General features: G+C 49.6%; 1 protein-coding gene across 2 annotated transcripts in view; it reads right to left on the bottom strand.

Moving 5' to 3' along the window:
* Positions 1-21,267, bottom strand: part of LOC134932184 (uncharacterized) — a 234,945-nt gene that overhangs the window by 101,196 nt on the left and 112,482 nt on the right. For both annotated transcript variants that reach the window (XM_063926365.1, XM_063926366.1), the window contains 2 exons: positions 19,413-19,497; positions 18,932-19,094 (listed from right to left, as the gene is read on the bottom strand). In XM_063926365.1, coding sequence (XP_063782435.1) covers positions 18,932-19,094; positions 19,413-19,497 — 248 coding nt within the window. The remainder of the gene's footprint in view (positions 1-18,931; positions 19,095-19,412; positions 19,498-21,267) is intronic.

The raw sequence follows: 21,267 nt of genomic DNA on the forward strand, positions 1-21,267 counted from the left end.
CGCCACAAAGGGAGGCTGGATGTGCAGAACCCCTTTCAAAAAGGTCTGAACCTCAGGAAGAACAGCCAATTGTTTTTGGAAGAAGATGGACAAAGCAGAGATCTGGACCTTGATGGAGCCGTCCAAGTTGAAACTCCACCGCCGGAAACTTCTTGGCCTCACACTAAGAAACATATTTCTTCCAAATGTGATGGTAATGTTTAGACATTACCCTCTTCCTGGCCTGTATCAGGGTAGGAATGACCTCACTCAGGATACCTTTCCGTGCTAAGATCTGGCGTTCAACCGCCATGCCGTCGTACGTAGCCACGGTAAGTCTTGATAAGCGAACGGCCCCTGCAGGAGCAGATCCTCCTGAAGAGGTAGAGGCCGTGGATCTTCCATCAGAAGATCCAGCAGATCCGCGTACCAATCCCTCCTTGGCCAGTCCGGAGCAATGAGGATTGGCAGAACCTTTGTTCTTCTCACGAGCTGAAGAACCTTTGGTATCAGAGGAAGTGGAGGGAACACATACACTGACTTGAACACCCACGGTGTTACCAGTGCGTCCACCACCATTGTCTGTGGGTCTCTTGACCTGGAACAGTACCTCCGTAGCTTCTTGTTGAGGTGGGAGGCCATCATGTCTATGTGAGGGACCCCCCACCAACCGGTTACCTCCTCGAGCACCTCCGGATGGAGGCCCCACTACCCTGGATGGAGATCGTGTCTGCTGAGGAAGTCTGCTTCCCAGTTGTCTACGTCCGGAATGAAGATTGCCAACATCGCCACCGCGTGTCTTTCTGCCCAGGTGAGGATATTTGACACCTCTGATATGGCAGCCCTGCTCCTCGTTCCACCTTGTCGGTTTATGTAGGCCACTGTGGTCATGTTGTCCAACTGCACCTGAACAGCCTGATCCTGTAGAAGGTGTGCTGCTTGCAGAAGGGCGTTGTACACGGCCCTGAGTTCCAGGATGTTTATTGGGAGGAGTGATTCTTGATCCGACCATCGTCCCTGAAAAGTTTCCCCCAGAGCAACTGCTCCCCAACCTCTTAGACTTGCATCAGTGGTTAAAAGGATCCAGTCTTGAATTCCGAACCTTCGCCCTTCCAGAAGGTGCGGAAGTTGCAGCCACCAGAGGAGTGAAATCCTGGCTTTCGGAGACAGGCGTATCCTCTTGTGCATGTGTAGGTGAGAGCCCGACCACTGGTCCAAGAGGTCCAGCTGAAAAGGTCGAGCATGAAACCTGCCGTACTGCAGAGCCTCGTAGGCGGCAACCATCTTCCCCAGAAGGCGTATGCATTGATGAACCGATACTCGGGTAGGCTTTAGGACATCCCGGACCATTGTTTGAATCACCAACGCTTTCTTCACCGGGAGAAATACCCTCTGCACTTCCGTGTCGAGGATCATTCCCAGGAAAGACAGCCGCCTTGTCGGCTCCAGATGAGACTTTGGAAGGTTCAGGATCCAACCGTGCTTCCTGAGCAGCTGTGTCGTGAGCGCGATGAACCGCAACAACCTCCCCCTGGACGACGCCTTGATCAGGAGATCGTCCAGATATGGGATTATGTTCACCCTCTGTTTGCGGTGGAGAACCATCATCTCCGCCATCACCTTGGTGAAGATCATCGGTGCTCTGGAGGCCAAACGGCAGCGCCTGGAACTGATAGTGATCATCCATCAGCGCAAGCCTGAGATACGCTTGATGCGGCGCCCAAATGGGAATGTGGAGGTAAGCATCCTTGATGTCCAGAGACACCAGGAACTCCCCCTCCGTCAGTCCTGAGATGACAGCTCCCAGAGATTCCATCTTGAACTTTAACTCCCTGAAATAAGGGTTCAAAGACTTTAAGTTTAGAATAGGCCCTACCGAACCATCCGGTTTTGGTACCACAAAAAGGTTCGAATAATAACCCTTGTTCCACTGCTGAAGTGGAACTGGAACAATGACCTCTGACACCACTAATTTTCTGATGGCCTCCAGAAGAATTTTCCTATCTGCCAGCAGGGCTGGCAAGCCTGACTTGAAGAATCGGTGAGGCGGGGATCTTAAAACTCCAGTCTGTACCTTCTGGACACTATATCCAGGACCCAGGGGTCCCGACCCGACGACACCCAGACGTGGCTGAACTGCCTGAGTCTTGCCCCCACCTGACCCTCCTCCATGCCTAGCTGTCCACCGTCATGCGGAGGACTTAGGGGTATCAGAAGCGGGCTTCTGGGTCTGGGAACCTGCGGGAGCAGGCTTCTTTCCTTTGGCACGACCACCTCTGAAGAAGGTGTTCGAAGGCTTATTCTTTCTAGGCCTCGCGGGCCGAAAGGACTGTGACGTGGTAGATGAAAAATGCTTCTTCGTAGCCGGTGCAGCTGAGGGGAGAAAAGGAGACTTACCTGCGGTGTATTACTGGTCCCACTCACATAGCGTAGCTGATAAATTTGCATGTAGAAATCAGAATTCTGTATATGGCTGGTTCCACTTCATAAATATGTTAAAAACATATTCTCCATTGGACACTTAAAAATAAGATTTTACTTACCGGTAAATCTATTTCTCGTAGTCCGTAGTGGATGCTGGGGACTCCGTAAGGACCATGGGGAATAGCGGGCTCCGCAGGAGACTGGGCACTCTAAAGAAAGATTTAGTACTATCTGGTGTGCACTGGCTCCTCCCTCTATGCCCCTCCTCCAAGCCTCAGTTAAGTAAAACTGTGCCCGGAAGAGCAGACATTATAAGGAAAGGATTTTGGAATCTCGGGTAAGACTCATACCAGCCACACCAATCACACCGTACAACTTGTGATACACTTATCCAGTCAACAGTATGAACAACAACAGGGCATCAACAATGGATGCCAACATAACATAACCCAATATTAAGCAATAACTATGTACACGTATTGCAGAAAGTCCGCACTTGGGACGGGCGCCCAGCATCCACTACGGACTACGAGAAATAGATTTACCGGCAAGTAAAATCTTATTTTCTCTGACGTCCTAGTGGATGCTGGGGACTCCGTAAGGACCACGGGGATTATACCAAAGCTCCCAAATGGGCGGGAAAGTGCGGATGACTCTGCAGCACCGAATGGGCAAACTCAAGGTCCTCCTCAGCCAGGGTATCAAACTTGTAGAATTTTGCAAATGTGTTTGAACCCGACCAAGTAGCAGCTCGGGAAAGCTGTAATGCCGAGACCCCTCGGGCAGCCGCCCAAGAAGAGCCCACCTTCCTTGTGGAATGGACTTTCACTGATTTTGGATGCGGCAATCCAGCCGCAGAATGAGCCTGCTGAATCATGTTACAGATCCAGCGGGCAACGGTTTGCTTTGAAGCAGGAGCACCCAACTTGTTGGGGGCATACAGGATAAACAGCGAGTCAGTTTTCCGGACTCCAGCCGTTCGGGCTACATAAATCTTCAAAGCCCTGACTACATCAAGCAACTTGGAATCCTCCAAGTCACGAGTAGCCGTAGGCACCACAATAGGTTGGTTCAAATGAAAAGATGACACCACCTTTGGCAGAAATTGGGGACGAGTCCGCAATTCTGCCCTGTCCATATGAAAAACCAGATAGGGGCTTTTACATGACAAAGCCGCCAATTCTGACACACGCCTAGCCGAAGCTAATGCCAATCCACCTTCCACGTGAGATACTTCAGCTCCACGGTCTTAAGTGGTTCAAACCAGTGAGATTTTAGGAAACCCAACACCACGTTGAGATCCTAAGGTGCCACTGGTGGCACAAAAGGGGGCTGAATATGCAGCACTCCCTTAACAAACGTCTGAACTTCAGGAAGAGACGCCAGTTCCTTTTGAAAGAAAATGGATAGGGCCGAAATCTGGACCCTTATGGATCCCAACTTCAGGCCCATAGTCACTCCAGACTGTAGAAAGTGCAGAAATCTGCCCAGTTGGAATTCCTCTGTAGGGGCCTTCCTGGGCTCATACCAAGCAACATATTTTCGCCATATGCGGTGATAATGCTTTGCTGTCACGTCCTTTCTAGCCTTTATCAGCGTAGGAATAACTTCCTCCGGAATGCCTTTTTCCGCTAGGATCCGGCGTTCAACCGCCATGCCGTCAAACGCAGCCGCGGTAAGTCTTGGAACAGGCAGGGCCCCTGTTGCAACAGGTCCTGTCTGAGAGGCAGAGGCCATGGGTCCTCTGTGAGCAGGAAGAGGAGGGAACACATAGACCGACTGGAACACCCACGGTGTTACCAGGGCGTCCACAGCTATCGCCTGAGGGTCTCTTGACCTGGCGCAATACCGTTGCAGCTTTTTGTTGGGACGGGACGCCATCATGTCTACCTGTGGCAGTTCCCATCGACTTGTAATCTGAATGAAGACTTCTTGATGAAGTCCCCACTCTCCCGGGTGGAGGTCGTGCCTGCTGAGGAAGTTTGCTTCCCAGTTGTCCACTCCCGGAATGAATACTGCTGACAGTGCTTGTACGTGATTCTCCGCACACCGAAGAATCCTGGTGGCTTCCGCCATCGCGACTCAGCTTCTTGTGCCGCCCTGTCGGTTTACATGAGCCACCGGGGTGATGTTGTCTGACTGAATCAGCACCGGTTGGTTGCGAAGCAGGGGCTCCGCTTGTTCAGGGCGTTGAATATGCCCCTTAGTTCCAGGATATTTATGTGCAGACAAGTTTCCTGACTTGACCACAACCCTTGGAAGTTTCTTCCCTGAGTGACTGCCCCCCACCCTCGGAGGCTCGCATCCGTGGTCACCAGGACCCAGTCCTGTATGCCGAATCTGCGGCCCTCGAGAAGGTGAGCACTCTGTAGCCACCACAGAAGAGACACCCTGGCCCTGGGGGACAGGGTGATCAGCCGATGCATCTGAAGATGCGATCCGGACCATTTGTCCAACAGATCCCATTGAAAGATCCTCGCATGGAACCTGCCGAAGGGAATGGCTACGTACGACGCCACCATCTTTCCCAGGACTCGCGTGCAGTGATGCACCGACACCTGTTTCAGTTTTAAGAGGTCTCTGACTAGAGTCACAAGCTCTTGAGCCTTCTCCGTCGGGAGAAACACCTTCTTCTGGTCTTGTCCAGAATCATGCCCAGAAAGGGCAGACGCGTCGTAGGAATCAGCTGCGACTTTGGGATATTCAGAATCCAGCCATGCTGTTGCAACACTTCCTGTGAGTGCGCTACGCTGATCTGCAACTGTTCCCTCGACCTCGCCTTTATGAGGAGATCGTCCAAGTATGGGATAACTGTGACTCCCTGCTTTCTCAGGATCACCATCATTTCTGCCATTACCTTGGTAAATATTCTCGGTGCCGTGGAGAGCCCAAACGGCAACGTCTGGAATTGGTAATGACAGTCCTGTACCACAAATCTGAGGTACTCCTGATGAGGCGGGTAAATGGGGACATGCAAGTAAGCATCCTTGATGTCCAGAGACACCATAAAATTCCCCTCTTCCAGGCTTGCAATGACCGCTCTGAGCGATTCCATTTTGAACTTGAATCTTTGCAGATAAATGTTCAGGGACTTTAAATTTAATATAGGTCTGACCGAACCGTCCGGTTTCGGTACCACAAACATTGTGGAATAGTATCCCTTCCCCTGTTGATTAAGGGGAACCTTTACCACCACCTGCTGGAGAAATAGCTTGTGAATTGCCGCTACCACTACTTCCCTTTATATGGGGGAAGCTGGCAGGGCCGATTTTAGGTAACGTTGAGGGGGCATCACCTCGAATTCCAGCTCGTATCCCTGAGATACAATCTGTATAGCCCAGGGATCCACCTGTGAGCGAACCCACTGGTGGCTGAAATGTCGGAGACGCGCCCCCACCGCTCCTGGCTCCACCCGTGGAGCCCCAGCGTCATGCGGTGGATTTAGTGGAAGCCGGGGAGGACTTCTGTTCCTGGGAACTAGCTGTAAGGTGCAGCTTTTTTCTTCTGCCCCTGCCTCTAGCAAGAAAGGAAGCACCTCTGACCTTCTTGCTTCTTTGTGCGCGAAAGGACTGCATTTGGTAATACGGTGCTTTCATCGGTTGTGAGGGAATATATGGCAAAAAGTTTGACTTCCCAGCAGTAGCTGTGGAAACCAGGTCCGAGAGACCGTCCCCAAACAATTCCTCACCCTTGTAAGGTAACACCTCCATGTGTTTTTTGGAGTTGGCATCACCTGTCCACTGCCGAGTCCCCAGGACCCTCCTGGCAGAAATTGACATTGCATTAATTCTAGATACTTCAGCTCCACGGTCTTAAGTGGTTCAAACCAGTGAGATTTTAGGAAACCCAACACCACGTTGAGATCCTAAGGTGCCACTGGTGGCACAAAAGGGGGCTGAATATGCAGCACTCCCTTAACAAACGTCTGAACTTCAGGAAGAGACGCCAGTTCCTTTTGAAAGAAAATGGATAGGGCCGAAATCTGGACCCTTATGGATCCCAACTTCAAGCCCATAGTCACTCCAGACTGTAGAAAGTGCAGAAATCTGCCCAGTTGGAATTCCTCTGTAGGGGCCTTCCTGGGCTCATACCAAGCAACATATTTTCGCCATATGCGGTGATAATGCTTTGCTGTCACGTCCTTTCTAGCCTTTATCAGCGTAGGAATAACTTCCTCCGGAATGCCTTTTTCCGCTAGGATCCGGCGTTCAACCGCCATGCCGTCAAACGCAGCCGCGTTAAGTCTTGGAACAGGCAGGGCCCCTGTTGCAACAGGTCCTGTCTGAGAGGCAGAGGCCATGGGTCCTCTGTGAGCAGGAAGAGGAGGGAACACATAGACCGACTGGAACACCCACGGTGTTACCAGGGCGTCCACAGCTATCGCCTGAGGGTCTCTTGACCTGGCGCAATACCGTTGCAGCTTTTTGTTGGGACGGGACGCCATCATGTCTACCTGTGGCAGTTCCCATCGACTTGTAATCTGAATGAAGACTTCTTGATGAAGTCCCCACTCTCCCGGGTGGAGGTCGTGCCTGCTGAGGAAGTTTGCTTCCCATTTGTCCACTCCCGGAATGAATACTGCTGACAGTGCTTGTACGTGATTCTCCGCCCACCGAAGAATCCTGGTGGCTTCCGCCATCGCGACTCAGCTTCTTGTGCCGCCCTGGCGGTTTACATGAGCCACCGGGGTGATGTTGTCTGACTGAATCAGCACCGGTTGGTTGCGAAGCAGGGGCTCCGCTTGACTCAGGGCGTTGAATATGCCCCTTAGTTCCAGGATATTTATGTGCAGACAAGTTTCCTGACTTGACCACAACCCTTGGAAGTTTCTTCCCTGAGTGACTGCCCCCCACCCTCGGAGGCTCGCATCCGTGGTCACCAGGACCCAGTCCTGTATGCCGAATCTGCGGCCCTCGAGAAGGTGAGCACTCTGTAGCCACCACAGAAGAGACACCCTGGCCCTGGGGGACAGGGTGATCAGCCGATGCATCTGAAGATGCGATCCGGACCATTTGTCCAACAGATCCCATTGAAAGATCCTCGCATGGAACCTGCCGAAGGGAATGGCTACGTACGACGCCACCATCTTTCCCAGGACTCGCGTGCAGTGATGCACCGACACCTGTTTCAGTTTTAAGAGGTCTCTGACTAGAGTCACAAGCTCTTGAGCCTTCTCCGTCGGGAGAAACACCTTCTTCTGGTCTTGTCCAGAATCATGCCCAGAAAGGGCAGACGCGTCGTAGGAATCAGCTGCGACTTTGGGATATTCAGAATCCAGCCATGCTGTTGCAACACTTCCTGTGAGTGCGCTACGCTGATCTGCAACTGTTCCCTCGACCTCGCCTTTATGAGGAGATCGTCCAAGTATGGGATAACTGTGACTCCCTGCTTTCTCAGGATCACCATCATTTCTGCCATTACCTTGGTAAATATTCTCGGTGCCGTGGAGAGCCCAAACGGCAACGTCTGGAATTGGTAATGACAGTCCTGTACCACAAATCTGAGGTACTCCTGATGAGGCGGGTAAATGGGGACATGCAAGTAAGCATCCTTGATGTCCAGAGACACCATAAAATTCCCCTCTTCCAGGCTTGCAATGACCGCTCTGAGCGATTCCATTTTGAACTTGAATCTTTGCAGATAAATGTTCAGGGACTTTAAATTTAATATAGGTCTGACCGAACCGTCCGGTTTCGGTACCACAAACATTGTGGAATAGTATCCCTTCCCCTGTTGATGAAGGGGAACCTTTACCACCACCTGCTGGAGAAATAGCTTGTGAATTGCCACTACCACTACTTCCCTTTATATGGGGGAAGCTGGCAGGGCCGATTTTAGGTAACGTTGAGGGGGCATCACCTCGAATTCCAGCTCGTATCCCTGAGATACAATCTGTATAGCCCAGGGATCCACCTGTGAGCGAACCCACTGGTGGCTGAAATGTCGGAGACGCGCCCCCACCGCTCCTGGCTCCACCCGTGGAGCCCCAGCGTCATGCGGTGGATTTAGTGGAAGCCGGGGAGGACTTCTGTTCCTGGGAACTAGCTGTAAGGTGCAGCTTTTTTCTTCTGCCCCTGCCTCTAGCAAGAAAGGAAGCACCTCTGACCTTCTTGCTTCTTTGTGCGCGAAAGGACTGCATTTGGTAATACGGTGCTTTCATCGGTTGTGAGGGAATATATGGCAAAAAGTTTGACTTCCCAGCAGTAGCTGTGGAAACCAGGTCCGAGAGACCGTCCCCAAACAATTCCTCACCCTTGTAAGGTAACACCTCCATGTGTTTTTTGGAGTTGGCATCACCTGTCCACTGCCGAGTCCACAGGACCCTCCTGGCAGAAATTGACATTGCATTAATTCTAGAGCCCAGTAGGCAAATGTCCCTCTGGGCATCCCTCATATATAGGACAGTGTCTTTTATATGCCCCAGGGTCAGCATAATGGTATCCCTGTCTAAGGTATCCATTTCCTCAGACAGATTATCTGTCCACGCTGCTACAGCACTACACATCCACGCCGACGCAATTGCCGGCCTCAGTAGAGTCCCTGAATGTGTATAAACAGATTTCAGGATACTTTCCTGCTTTCTATCTGCAGGATCCTTTAGGGTGGCCGTATCCTGCGACGGCAGGGCCACCTTCTTAGATAAGCGTGTCAGAGCTTTATCAACCCTAGGGGAGGATTCCCAGCGCACCCTGTCCTCTGGCGGGAAAGGGTACGCCATAAGTAACCTTTTGGAAATCAGGACTTTCTTATCTGGGGAATCCCACGCTCTTTCACATAACTCATTTAACTCATGTGAAGGGGGAAAAGTCACCTCTTGCTTTTTCTCCCCATACATATAAACCGTCTTGTCAGGGACAGGGTTTACCTCTGATATGTGCAAAATATCCTTCATCGCTATAATCATGTAACGTATAGCTTTTGTAATTTTTGGTTGCAATTTTGCCTCATCGTCGTCGACACTGGAGTCAAAATCTGTGTCGACATCTGTGTCAACCATTTTGAATAGTGGGCGCTTTTGAGACCCTGAGGGCCTCTGCGCTGTAGGATCAGGCATGACTGACTGGCCCTAGGTATCAGCTTTATCCAACCTTTTATGTAAGGAGTTTACATTATCATTTAACACCTTTCACATATCCATCCAATCAGGTGTCGGCACCGTCGGCGGCGACACGTCAGTCAACTGCACCTGCTCTGCCTCCACATAGCCCTCTTCGTCAAACATGTCGACACACGCGTACCGACACACCACACACACAGGGGAAGCTCTAAATGAGGACAGGACCCCCACCAGGCCTTTTGGAGAGACAGAGAGAGAGAGTCTGCCAGCACACACCCCAGCGCTATATAACCCAGGGATTACACAGTAACTTAGTGTTTACCCAGTAGCTGCTGTATTATGATTTATGCGCCTAAATTTATGCGCCCCCCCTCTCTTTTTTACCCTTCTACCGTGATTCTGCAGGGGAGAGCCTGGGGAGCTTCCTCTCAGCGGAGCTGTGGAAGGAAAATGGTGCTGGTGAGTGCTGAGGAAGAAGGCCCCGCCCCCTCAGCGGCGGGCTTCTGTCCCGCGATTTTTAGTAAAATAAATGGCAGGGGCTCATACATATAACAGTTTGCCACTGTTTATATGCAGCATTCGCCAGGAGGTATCTAATTGCTGCCCAGGGCGCCCCCCCCTGCGCCCTGCACCCTACAGTGACCGGAGTGTGTGGGTTAGTGTGGGCGCAATGGCGCACAGCTGCAGTGCTGTGCGCTACCTCATGTGAAGACAGGAGTCTTCTGCCGCCGATTTCGATGTCTTCTCCGCTTCTGCCGGCTTCTGTCTTCTGGCTCTGCGAGGGGGACGGCGGCGCGGCTCCGGGAACGGACGACAAGGTCAGGTCCTGTGTTCAATCCCTCTGGAGCTAATGGTGTCCAGTAGCCTAAGAAGCGCAACCTAGCCGCAGTTAGTAGGTTTGCTTCTCTCCCCTCAGTCCCTCGTAGCAGAGTCTGTTGCCAGCAGAAGCTCTCTGAAAATAAAAAACCTAACAAATAATAAGAATTTACTTACCGATAATTCTATTTCTCATAGTCCGTAGTGGATGCTGGGAACTCCGTAAGGACCATGGGGAATAGCGGCTCCGCAGGAGACTGGGCACAAAAAGTAAAAGCTTTAGACTAGCTGGTGTGCACTGGCTCCTCCCCCTATGACCCTCCTCCAAGCCTCAGTTAAGATACTGTGCCCGGACGAGCGTACATAATAAGGAAGGATCTTGAATCCCGGGTAAGACTCATACCAGCCACACCAATCACACCGTACAACTCGTGATCTGAACCCAGTTAACAGTATGATAACCGTAGGAGCCTCTGAAAAGATGGCTTCCAACAATAAACAACCCGATTTGTTTGTAACAATAACTATATACAAGTATTGCAGACAATCCGCACTTGGGATGGGCGCCCAGCATCCACTACGGACTATGAGAAATAGAATTATCGGTAAGTAAATTCTTATTTTCTCTGACGTCCTAGTGGATGCTGGGAACTCCGTAAGGACCATGGGGATTATACCAAAGCTCCCAAACGGGCGGGAGAGTGCGGATGACTCTGCAGCACCGAATGAGAGAACTCCAGGTCCTCCTCAGCCAGGGTATCAAATTTGTAGAATTTAGCAAACGTGTTTGCCCCTGACCAAGTAGCTGCTCGGCAAAGTTGTAAAGCCGAGACCCCTCGGGCAGCCGCCCAAGATGAGCCCACCTTCCGTGTGGAATGGGCTTTTACAGATTTTGGCTGTGGCAGGCCTGCCACAGAATGTGCAAGTTGAATTGTACTACAAATCCAACGAGCAATCGTCTGCTTAGAAGCAGGAGCACCCAGCTTATTGGGTGCATACAGTATAAACAGCGAGTCAGATTTTCTGACTCCAGCCGTCCTGGAAACATATATTTTCAGGGCCCTGACTACGTCCAGCAACTTGGAGTCCTCCAAGTCCCTAGTAGCCACAGGTACCACAATAGGTTGATTCATGTGAAACGCTGAAACCACCTTAGGGAGAAATTGAGGACGAGTCCTCAATTCCGCCCTATCCGAATGAAATATCAGGTAAGGGCTTTTATAGGATAAAGCCGCCAATTCTGATACGCGCCTGGCTGAAGCCAGGGCCAACAGCATTACCACTTTCCATGTGAGATATTTCAAATCCACTGTGGCAAGTGGTTCAAACCAATGTGATTTTAGGAACCCTAAAACTACATTGAGATCCCAAGGTGCCACTGGAGGCACAAAAGGAGGCTGTATATGCAGTACCCCTTTGACAAACGTCTGAACTTCAGGCACTGAAGCCAGTTCTCTCTGGAAGAAGATCGACAGGGCCGAAATTTGAACCTTAATGGATCCTAATTTTAGGCCCATAGACAATCCTGCTTGCAGGAAATGTAGGAAACGACCCAGTTGAAATTCCTCTGTAGGGGCCTTCTTGGCCTCACACCACGCAACATATTTTCGCCAAATGCGATGATAATGTTTTTCAGTTACATCCTTCCTGGCCTTGATCAGGGTAGGGATGACTTCATCTGGAATGCCTTTTTCCTTCAGGATCCGGCGTTCAACCGCCATGCCGTCAAACGCAGCCGCGGTAAGTCTTGGAACAGACAAGGTCCCTGCTGGAGCAGGTCCTTCCTTAGAGGTAGAGGCCACGGGTCCTCCGTGAGCATCTCTTGCAGCTCCGGGTACCAAGTTCTTCTTGGCCAATCCGGAGCCACGAGTATCGTTCTTACTCCTCTCCTTCTTATGATTCTCAGTACTTTTGGTATGAGAGGAAGAGGAGGGAACACATATACCGACTGGAACACCCACGGAGTTACCAGAGCGTCCACCGCTATTGCCTGAGGGTCCCTTGACCTGGCGCAATATCTGTCCAGTTTCTTGTTGAGACGGGACGCCATCATGTCCACCTTTGGTTTTTCCCAACGGTTTACAATCACTTGGAAGACTTCTGGATGAAGTCCCCACTCCCCCGGGTGGAGGTCGTGTCTGCTGAGGAAGTCTGCTTCCCAGTTGTCCACTCCCGGAATGAACACTGCTGACAGTGCTATCACATGATTTTCCGCCCAGCGGAGAATCCTTGCAGCTTCTGCCATTGCCCTCCTGCTTCTTGTGCCGCCCTGTCTGTTTACGTGGGCGACAGCCGTGATGTTGTCCGACTGGATCAATACCGGTTGACCCTGAAGCAGAGGCCTTGCTTGACTTAGGGCATTGTAAATGGCCCTTAGCTCTAGGATATTTATGTGAAGAGACGTTTCCATGCTTGACCACAAGCCCTGGAAATTTCTTCCCTGTGTGACTGCTCCCCAGCCTCTCAGGCTGGCATCCGTGGTTACCAGCATCCAATCCTGAATGCCGAATCTGCGGCCCTCTAGAAGATGAGCCTTCTGTAACCACCACAGGAGAGATACCCTTGTCCTTGGAGATAGGGTTATCCGCTGATGCATCTGAAGATGCGATCCGGACCATTTGTCCAGCAGATCCCACTGAAAAGTTCTTGCATGGAATCTTCCGAATGGAATCGCTTTGTAAGAAGCCACCATTTTTCCCAGGACTCTCGTGCACTGATGCACTGACACGTCCTGGTTTTAGGAGGTTCCTGACTAGCTCGGATAACTCCCTGGTCTTCTCCTCCGGGAGAAACACCTTTTTCTGGACTGTGTCCAGAATCATCCCTAGGAACAGTAGACGTGTTGTTGGAATCAGCTGTGATTTTGGGATATTTAGAATCCACCCTTGCTGACGTAGCACTACCTGAGATAGTGCTACTCCGACCTCTAACTGTTCCCTGGACCTTGCCCTTATCAGGAGATCGTCCAAGTAAGGGATAATTAATACGCCTTTTCTTCGAAGAAGAATCATCATTTCGGCCATTACCTTGGTAAAGACCCGTGGTGCCGTGGACAATCCAAACGGCAGCGTCTGAAACTGATAATGACAGTTTTGTATCACAAACCTGAGGTACCCTTGGTGAGAAGGGTAGATTGGGACATGGAGATAAGCATCCTTGATGTCTAGAGATACCATATAGTCCCCTTCTTCCAGGTTCGCTATCACTGCTCTGAGTGACTCCATCTTGAATTTGAACCTTTTTATGTAAGTGTTCAAAGATTTTAGATTTAAAATTGGTCTCACCGAGCCGCCCGGCTTCGGTACCACAAACAGCGTGGAATAATACCCCTTTCCCTGTTGTAGGAGGGGTACCTTGATTATCACCTGCTGGGAATACAGCTTGTGAATAGCTTCCAATACTGCCTCCCTGTCGGAGGGAGACGTTGGTAGAGCAGACTTCAGGAACCGGCGAGGGGGAGACGTCTCGAATTCCAATTTGTACCCCTGTGATACTACCTGCAGGATCCAGGGGTCCACTTGCGAGTGAGCCCACTGCGCGCTGAAATTCTTGAGACGGCCCCCCACCGTGCCCGAGTCTGCTTGCAGAGCCCCAGCGTCATGCTGAGGACTTGGCAGAAGCGGGGGAGGGCTTCTGCTCCTGGGAAGAGGCTGCATGGTGCAGTCTTTTTCCCCTTCCTCTGCCCCGGGGCAGGAACGAGTGGCCTTTTTCCCTCTTGCCCTTATAGGGACGAAAGGACTGGGTTTGAAAAGACGGTGTCTTTTTCTGCTGAGAGGTGACCTGGGGTAAAAAGGTGGATTTTCCAGCCGTTGCTGTGGCCACCAGGTCCGATAGACCGACCCCAAATAACTCCTCCCCTTTATACGGCAATACTTCCATATGTCGTTTGGAATCTGCATCACCTGACCACTGTCGCGTCCATAACGTTCTTCTGGCAGAAATGGACATCGCACTTACTCTAGATGCCAGGGTGCAAATATCCCTCTGTGCATCTCGCATATATAGTAATGCATCTTTTAAATGCTCTATAGTTAACAATATACTGTCCCTATCCAGGGTATCAATATTTTCAGTCAGGGAATCCGACCAAGCCACTCCAGCGCTGCACATCCAGGCTGAGGCGATCGCTGGTCGCAGTATAACACCGGTATGTGTGTATATACCTTTTAAGATATTTTCCAGCCTTCTATCAGCTGGTTCCTTGAGAGCGGCCGTATCAGGAGACGGTAACGCCACTTGTTTTGATAAGCGTGTGAGCGCCTTATCTACCCTAGGGGGTGTTTCCCAACGTGCCCTAACCTCTGGCGGGAAAGGGTATAGTGCCAATAATTTATTAGAAATCAGCAGTTTTTTATCGGGGGAAACCCACGCTTTATCACACACCTCATTTAATTCATCTGACTCAGGAAAAACCACTGGTAGTTTTTTCACACCCCACATAATACCCTTTTTTGTGGTACTTGTAGTGTCAGAAATGTGCAATGCCTCCTTCATTGCCGTGATCATGTAACGTGTGGCCCTACTGGACATTACGTTTGTCTCGTCACCGTCGACACTGGATTCAGTATCCGTGTCAGGGTCTGTGTCGACCATCTGAGGTAACGGGCGTTTTAGCGCCCCTGACGGTGTCTGAGACGCCTGAACAGGCACTAATTGATTTGTCGGCTGTCTCATGTCGTCAACAGTTTTTTGCAAAGTGCTGACATTGTCACGTAATTCTTTAATTACTACCATCCAGTCAGGTGTCGACTCCCTAGGGGGTGACATCACTAACACAGGCAATTGCTCTGCTTCCACATCATTTTCCTCCTCATACATGTCGACACAATCGTACCGACACCCAGCACACACACAGGGAATGCTCTGATAGAGGACAGGACCCCACTAGCCCTTTGGGGAGACAGAGGGAGAGTTTGCCAGCACACACCAGAGCGCTATATATATACAGGGATAACCTTATATAAGTGTTACTCCCTGTTATAGGTGCTGTATTTATATATTAGCTGCCAATAGTGCCCCCCTCTCTGTTTTACCCTGTTTCTGTAGTGCAGGACTGCAGGGGAGAGTCAGGGAGCCGTCCTTCCAGCGGAGCTGTGAAAGAAAATGGCGCTTGTGTGCTGAGGAGAAAGGCTCCGCCCCCTTCACGGCGGCCTTTTCTCCCGCTTTTTTCAGGAAACTGGCAAGGGATAAATGCATCCATATAGCCCAGGAGCTATATGTGATGCATTTTATTTAGCCATATAAGGTTTTTATATCATTTTTATTGCGTCTCAGGGCGCTCCCCCCCAGCGCCCTGCACCCTCAGTGACCGGAGTGTGAAGTGTGCTGAGAGCAATGGCGCACAGCTGCAGTGCTGTGCGCTACCTTATTTGAAGACAGGAACGTCTTCTGCCGCCGCTTTCTCCGGACCTCTTCGCTCTTCTGGCTCTGTAAGGGGGCCGGCGGCGCGGCTCCGGGACCCATCCAGGCTGAACCTGTGATCGTCCCTCTGGAGCTAATGTCCAGTAGCCAAGAAGCCCAATCCACTCTGCAGTCAGGTGAGTTCGCTTCTTCTCCCCTTAGTCCCACGATGCAGTGAGCCTGTTGCCAGCAGGACTCACTGAAAATAAAAAACCTATTTAAACTTTTACTTCTAAGCAGCTCAGGAGAGCCACCTAGCTTGCACCCTTCTCGTTCGGGCACAAAAATCTAACTGAGGCTTGGAGGAGGGTCATAGGGGGAGGAGCCAGTGCACACCAGCTAGTCTAAAGCTTTTACTTTTTGTGCCCAGTCTCCTGCGGAGCCGCTATTCCCCATGGTCCTTACGGAGATCCCAGCATCCACTAGGACGTCAGAGAAACTTTCTTATTAGCAAGCTCAGGAGAGCTCACTAAAAGCACCCAGCTCTGTCCGGGCACAGATTCTAACTGGGGTCTGGAGGAGGGGCATAGAGGGAGGAGCCAGTGCACACCAGTAGTACTAAATCTTTCTTTAAAGTGCCCAGTCTCCTGCGGAGCCCGCTATTCCCCATGGTCCTTACGGAGTCCCCAGCATCCACTAGGACATCAGAGAAATAAGAAATAGTGATAGTGCAATAACGTCTGTGTATAGGCTTAAAAAACTTTTAATAGAAGCACTCGCAAACATAGGTTAAAAACAGCATGTAACAATGATGTGTTGCATGGACATCAAGGACAACAGGAAACCGCAGCCAGCAGCATAGGAGTATAGTCACCAAGAGTCCCAGTTACTAAAGGTGTCCCCACACTGTTAGGCACGTCCTCCGGATCCTCAGTCAATGCGGCACACACAGACTACACGCAAATTTATCAGCTACGCTATGTGAGTGGGACCAGTAATTAATAAAGACACACTTTTTCATCAAATAGGATTGTACCATGTTCTGTGTTTTTTCTTTATTTCTTTAGTATCCATTATTGTATGGAAAGTGTACTGCTATCTATTTGAAGTTTGGATTATTCTGGTAATCCACTACTGTGTAAGCTAATTCCAACGTATATTTCTGGATGTGATAAATTGCGCCACTTGGCTTCACTATTTCTTGTTTTATGCCTTCCCAAAGAGAGCCTGACCTTTGTATGGTAGGCCCTCCACACACTTCCTGGATTCCGCATCCGCAGACCAGTTGCGCAGCCAGAGACCACTGCGAGCAGAGATGGACATGGAGGAGGTCTCCGCAGCCATGGAACCCAGGTCTTTCATGAAATCCACCAGGAACCTTTCAGGAAATCCTGAATATTACGTAAAAATAAATCAACGTCACCTTTGTCCAGCGTAGTCGATTCCTCCTGCAGAGTGATTGACCACCTGGCAATAGCTTTAGCAATCCAAGCACAGGCCATAGTAGGCCGCAATATAGCCCCTGAAGCCGTGTAAATGGATTTCAGCGTAGCATCCACCTTGCGATCTGCCGGATCCTTTAACGCGGTAGATCCCGGGACCGGTAATACCACCTGTTTGGACAGCCTGGTGACAGAGGCGTCGACTATCGGTGGAAATTCCCATCTCTTCCTATCTTCCTCTGGGAAGGGAAAAGCCACCAAGACTCTCTTGGGAATCTGGAATTTCTTTTCCGGAGTTTCCCATGTCTTTTCAAAGATAGCATTTAATTCTTTGGATGCCGGGAAGGTGAGGGGGGCTTCTTATTATCTGTATACAAGGCCTCCTCCACCTGTTCCAGAGCTGTGTCCGAAATGTGTAAAACATCCCTAACAGCCTCAATCATCAACTGCACCCCCTTGGCAAGTGATGCTGTCCCCCTCAACACATCCCCGTCACTGTCTGCAGCGTCAGAATCGGTGTCCGTGTCATCCTGCATAATTGCAAGTGCACGTTTGTGAGAATGTACCGCAGGGGACCCCGAGGAGGCAGTATCAGACCATACAACCATAGAGAACTGGAGGACCTGAGTGGCTATGCTCAGTCCTAGCAACCCTATCGTAAATCTGAGAAATAGTCCCCCTCAAAGAGACTAACCATTCTGTCTCTCTAGCTGGGATCTGTGTTAAAACAGTGCAATCCTGATTACATGGAATGGAGTCTTCCTGGGAAGACAAATCCTCTGCAGCATATGAAACAGTGTCCCTAGAAGTTGTCACACACCCTCAAACACCCCACAAACACACAGAGTATTATGTAGACAGAGTTTCCCCCCAATAATGGCAGAGAGACACATAGATTGGAGCCAACCCACACACAGCGCTATTAGAGGTATAGGGAGTCCCTAACCAGCGCTGACTGTGTCCCTTAATAGGTGACACAGCCTTTATACAGCCTCCCCCCCCCCCCCCCCCTTCTACAACCCCCTGGTACCGTACAGATAGCTGGAGACTGCTCTGGAGGGACCTGGATCCACTTGGTAGTAAGTGCAGGCAGGAAAAATGGCGCTGGACGCTGCTGGGTCCGCTCTGAGGAGAAGCTCCGCCCCCTCAATGGCGCTGTCTTCCCGCTCTTTGAAAGATTATACTGGCCGGAGGATTTGTGCTGGCCTGGATCCGCAGACCCCGACAGGCTTGTAGTGGACAGTGTAGGGTCCGGAGCTGGCCCAGGACACCCCTCCCAGCGCCGCACCGCAGTACCGCTGAGCCTTCCAGGAGAGCGGTTAAGACCGCGCTCCTACCCTTTAGCCGCCCTCTTCATGCTGTCCCCCCGCTTGCAAGGGGGGACAGTGACTCACTCGCCACACTTCAGCTCTTGCGGAGCTCAATGTCAATGTCCAGTCAGCGGGAGCAGTGGCTCAAGACCCCGCAGGGCGGACACTGCTCCCCCCCCCTCAGTCCCTCGCTGCAGGAAGGCTGTCGCCAGCAGCCTCCCTGTAAAATAACAAACTCTGAAAAGAAAGAAAAAACTTTTTTCAAAGAGAACTCTGTAGAGCTCTCCTAGCTGTGACCGGCTCCTCCGGGTACATTTTCTAAACTGAGTCTGGTAGGAGGGGCATAGAAGGAGGAGCCAGCCCAAACTATTAAACTCTTAAAGTGTCAATGGCTCCTGGTAGACCAGTCTATACCCCATGGTACTAATATGGACCCCAGCATCCTCTAGGACGTTAGAGAAAAGAAATATAACGTTAAGAGTCCCTCTATTTCATACACTTTTGAAGAATGTGGACAACAGATGTAACCTGTTATACTGTAAATGGAATAGGTAATGCCCCACCTTTAATGGCCTTGTCCAGTTGCAGCAGGAAGACCTCACAACGAGCACATTTATGGGTGTTAGCTGCAGTTTCAGTTCCTTTTGGGCTCCAACGTCCACTCAGTGCTCCTTGCCCCATATTGTGGGACGGGGCGCTCTCGTTCTTCTCCTGCATCTCGGCTAGCTGGAGAATCCAGAAGGATAAAGATAAGTATGCACTTAAAATGTATTTAGTGATGATGGATTATAGTCAGTTCTGATTTATCTATTTATTTTATCATTAACAATTCCAGAAAAAATAACCAGATTTGAGGATCACCTCATACAGGAAAATTGTTTGTATTCTTTAACACAAGTCAGTTTAAATGAAGTGCAACTTTACTTTTAAACACCCACCACCATGGTCAGTAGAAGGAACAGTGCTGTGTAATATGCAGTCTCAACCAGTACTGCAGCCACAATGCAGGATAATTGTTACTACTGCTCTCAAATCACTATTTACCCTTAACTCCAGTGATGACCTCTCAATATCCATCTCTGTCTTCTCCATTTCCTTAATCTTCTGGAGATGCCTCATTGCCTGTTCCCTGCGCAAGGAACAAATAAGAACAGCTAAAACTGTATGTGATTCTTAGCTTAAACATTATTTTAACTTTTCATTGCAATATACAACGGAACATTACTTTTTATCCTATCATGTGCCCATGAACAAATGGTTCCTAGTACAGGTTGAGTATCCCATATCCAAATATTCCGAAATACGGAATATTCCGAAATACGGACTTTTTTGAGTGAGAGTGAAATAGTGAAACCTTTGTTTTTTGATGGCTCAATGTACACAAACTTTGTTTAATACACAAAGTTATTAAAAATATTGTATTAAATGACCTTCAGGCTGTGTGTATAAGGTGTATATGAAACATAAATGAATTGTGTGAATGTAGACACACTTTGTTTAATGCACAAAGTTATAAAAAATATTGGGTAAAATTACCTTCAGGCTGTGTGTATAAGGTGTATATGTAACATAAATGCATTCTGTGCTTAGATTTAGGTCCCATCACCATGATATCTCATTATGGTATGCAATTATTCCAAAATACGGAAAAATCCCATATCCAAAATACCTCTGGTCCCAAGCATTTTGGATAAGGGAGACTCAACCTGTACTTTGCTGGAACAGTTGCTGTGAGTGACTGATCAATTCCAGCCTGATAGGAGAGCAGTAACGTGTATCATGGGGGCCATTCCGAGTTGTTCGCTCGTTGCCGATTTTCGCTATACTGCGATTAGTCGCTTACTGCGCATGCGTAAGGTTCGCAGAGCGCATGCTTAGTTATTTTACACAAAAGTTAGGTATTTTACTCACGACATAACTAAGCTTTTTCATCGCTGTGCTGATCGGAGTGTGATTGACAGGAAGTGGGTGTTTCTGGGCGGAAACTCCGTTTTATGGGAGTGTGCGGAAAAACGCAGGCGTTCGAGTTGCAAAACGCAGGAGTGGCTGGAGAAACGGGGGAGTGGTTGGGCAAATGCTGGGTGTGTTTGTGACGTCAAACCAGGAACGAAAAGGACTGAGCTGGTCGCAATGGCTGAGTAAGTCTCGAGCTACTCAGAAACTGCTAAGAAATTTCTATTCGCAATTCTGCTAATCTTTCGTTCGCAATTCTGCTAAACTAAGATACACTCCCAGAGGGCGGCGGCTTAGCGTGTGCAATGCTGCTAAAATCAGCTAGCGAGCGAACAACTCGGAATGAGGGCCCATGTGTACTTAGATCCTATTGCAGTAAGGTCCAGAATAATTTAGCACTCTGGTGGGTGTGCATTACATTGGGCGGCGGGGGGATTACAGGACATACACGCTTTTTCCTCTGCGACTCCAGGCAACATTTCAAAAACATTATATATTGTAAGCTCCTTAGAGCAGGGCCCTCTTCTCTTGCAGTTCAATTACAGCTCTCTCCTACTCAGTGACTGTCTATACCTGCATTTCTTCTTGCTCCTGACTGATCATCTCTTCCAAAGGCTGACTGCCCTAGTAGTATGCCGATTACTCCTTTGCTTCATTACATCTCAGCTGTATTGTGTACGAGAACTGTGGTAATAATTGTTACTTGTGCTCTGTTTTAGCTTTCTGTGATGTTAAGTTATCTATACCCTGTATTGTTCTAATGTGTGTTGTATGTACGGCGCTGCAAAACACTTGTGGCGCGTTATAAATAAATAGTAATAATAGTAATAATAATAGTAGTTGTAGTAGTAGTAATTATTATTATTATTATTATTATTATTATATCAACAACAACATTAGGGATTGATCCACAACAGGAGGTTGCAACCTTGTATATATATATTAT

This window comes from Pseudophryne corroboree, chromosome 6, assembly GCF_028390025.1.
Source record: "Pseudophryne corroboree isolate aPseCor3 chromosome 6, aPseCor3.hap2, whole genome shotgun sequence".
Taxonomy (NCBI): Eukaryota; Metazoa; Chordata; class Amphibia; order Anura; family Myobatrachidae; genus Pseudophryne; species Pseudophryne corroboree.